Source organism: Triticum aestivum, chromosome 6A, assembly GCF_018294505.1.
Source record: "Triticum aestivum cultivar Chinese Spring chromosome 6A, IWGSC CS RefSeq v2.1, whole genome shotgun sequence".
NCBI classification, from domain to species: Eukaryota; Viridiplantae; Streptophyta; class Magnoliopsida; order Poales; family Poaceae; genus Triticum; species Triticum aestivum.
In genome coordinates, this window is record NC_057809.1 from 35851511 (window position 1) to 35854434 (window position 2924).

Below are 2924 nucleotides of genomic sequence, written 5' to 3' on the forward strand. Positions count from 1 at the left end.
TTCCAAACACCCCGAAATTTTGCAGGGACATCACGCATACAAGCATCTTGGATGAAAAATAATAATCTGATTCTGTGAATTGTTCGCAATTTTTTTATTTTACTGTTCACCATTTTGAGCATTGTTTGAATTATCGGTTTGTTGAGCAGTATTTTCGGCCCACACTATCTCGAATGACAGTTTTTTGGGCACATCCGTTTTACTAGAATTGGTGATATCCGTTAATTTCTAAAAAAAAAAGGTGATATCCCTAAAGAAAACTACAATTGGTGATGATCTTGCACCTGCGCCGGCTACCAACCAGCCAATCGAAAAAGCAACTAACCAATCAGAACGCAGGAACCCCGAAGCCACGGATCGCCCCCCTACGATCCGCGTGAAACGAAATCCCACCGTCCACGGCTGGCAGATCCAACGCTCGAAACTCACCTCCCCTTCCAGAAACACACAGCGCCGAAATTTGGCCAGGCTCGCTCGCCCGCTCGCGCCCACTCCTCTTCTCCTTAAAAGGCTCCCCGAAGCGGCTCCATTATCCATCCACTCCAATCCCCAATCTCCCTCCCAACCAATCCACCAAGCAAACCCCGATGGCCCGCACGAAGCAGACGGCGAGGAAGTCCACCGGCGGCAAGGCGCCGCGGAAGCAGCTGGCCACCAAGGCGGCGCGCAAGTCGGCGCCGGCCACCGGCGGCGTGAAGAAGCCGCACCGCTTCCGCCCGGGCACCGTGGCGCTCCGGGAGATCCGTAAGTACCAGAAGAGCACGGAGCTGCTCATCCGCAAGCTGCCCTTCCAGCGCCTCGTCAGGGAGATCGCGCAGGACTTCAAGACCGACCTCCGCTTCCAGAGCTCCGCCGTCTCCGCGCTGCAGGAGGCCGCCGAGGCCTACCTCGTCGGGCTCTTCGAGGACACCAACCTCTGCGCCATCCACGCCAAGCGCGTCACCATCATGCCCAAGGACATCCAGCTCGCAAGACGCATCCGGGGCGAGAGGGCCTAGGATAGTGTCTGTCTCTTCTGCAGGTGTAGAGATTAGCATGTGTTTTGCGTGGTGGAGTGATCCCGTGTTCGTGCTATGTTGGGTGTGTGTGATGTTCTAGTGCAGTGTCTGATGTTACCATCTTGTTGTCATCAGCAATCTGAATGAAAGTTGGCTGTCAGATCTCTCTCCACTTTGTGTTCTTCTGACGCATTTTGTTGTTCGTAATCCTGAAATGTCAATGAATGGTTTCTTTGCTGAATCGAAGGTGATTGTCGAAGTTTGTTACTACCCTGTCATGCTAATGTCACATTCCATTATACTTTGAAGGTCAGTGGTTTGATATTTTTGTTTGTCTACTGAACTTTCTGAAATTCGTTGCAGTGTTGCTGCCTACTGAACGTCACTGGCTTGTCAACATAGTCAGTCCTACAGCATGTCTTGGGTGTTAGTCTGAACCATTGCATTTGCTGCATTTCATCACTAGTGCTCATTATTCATTTGTGGCTTTGTCAGTAATGGTTTTGGGCAGCTTCTTTCTATTGATATCACTTGCTTGTTGCATCTCTGCCGATATTGATTATCTTTCGGCTTGCAGACTTTGTACTAGGAGTAGTATTTATCAAAGCTATGAGTCGCTGGCTTGCAACTTTGCTAGCAAGGCCTGTGCTAATATGTCTTGCTAGTTATGCCTTCTTGATGGTTATTTCATAATCTGTGTTGCACCCGCTTCCACCTGTCCTTGGTAGTTGGCTTTTGCATTGTGTTGTAGTAACTATGTAGGGGTGTTATTGTGTTTCCATTGTGCTTGCTTTGGCATGTTGTGTTGCCCCTCGGCCTATGTGGTTTTTGATCCAGTTTTCCTCATAAATGGGATCAAGGTTTTCGACCCGGTTTCGCTCCCCCCCCCCCCCCCCCCCCCCCCCGCCCCGGGTGACTGATAAAAAAAACATGTTTCATCAATTGTTAAGCCAGTCTTTGAATATAATCCTCAAGCCCAGCAGAAGAAAGTCCTACATTTCGTCTGAACAATTGCTCGATAAATGACGGTATGGTGCATCAGATCCAATGGTTTATCCCACTGGATAGATTTCTCGCTGAAAACGTTTCCAAAATTGCCTGGTTTCAGCTTTAGTGAATGTCTTGGCCGTGTCAATTTTCAGAATGCTGTAAATGCTGCTAATGAATCTGATGAACGTGAATGACGTTCATATGCGCTTCAGTTCAGTTCAATCTGTTCCCTGCTCACGTGTTGTATAACCGCGAAGCTGCTGTCTCGGGATCCTGGAGGTGTTTTCTTAGTGATGCTGCTCTGAACCATTTCAGGTTGCTGTATGTATCACACCATTCAGTATGCCCCTGCTCACTTAATTCAGGCACACGTGGAAAGGAAGAGAATGGAATGGATCGCTGTCTCTTCTTTGGCTGTCATGACTTTGGTAATCAAGAACTACGATTATGTCTTGGCTGTGTCAATTTTCAGCACTATGTTTTGCTAGATTAATCTATCAGGAAGCAAAGTACTTCCTCTGTAAATTTTTAGTGATCTAAAAAGTCTTTTAAAAGTTTATAGAGGGAGTAATTTTATCAAACAAACAAGATAACGAAATAGTTAAAATTTATGATTTACATGGTTTTTCCCTAAAAATACTTCATACAAATTGATGCAAGATATGCTTTCCTGTCAGATACTTGATTTCTCCTGGCATTTGGCGATGCTTCCGCCATTGATCTTAACAGTAGATCAAGCAGTTATCTCTTACTACTAAACTGGGGTGCTTGCTTATGTCTTAAACATACATTAACTTTCACTACTATGACATTCTCATCCCATATAGGCAGCCTTGTAGTTGTGTGAAAACTGCAATCAGTTTCCTTTCTAAATACAAGCAGATTCATAAAGGCGTGTCTATGATAAAGAAACATGACCAGTATGTGCTTGTTTCC

General features: G+C 46.3%; 1 protein-coding gene across 1 annotated transcript; it reads left to right on the top strand.

Moving 5' to 3' along the window:
• The first annotated feature begins 518 nt into the window (after positions 1-518).
• LOC123131853 (histone H3.2) lies at positions 519-1170 on the top strand. The gene has a single exon (XM_044551548.1). The coding sequence runs from the start codon at positions 588-590 to the stop codon at positions 996-998; it is 411 nt and encodes a 136-aa protein (XP_044407483.1). The 5' UTR covers positions 519-587; the 3' UTR covers positions 999-1170.
• Positions 1171-2924: the final 1754 nt, after the last annotated feature.

Excerpts from the sequence above, each read along its gene's own strand:
- LOC123131853 (XM_044551548.1), top strand. The coding sequence starts at position 588 with ATGGCCCGCACGAAGCAGACGGCGAGGAAGTCCACCGGCGGCAAGGCG.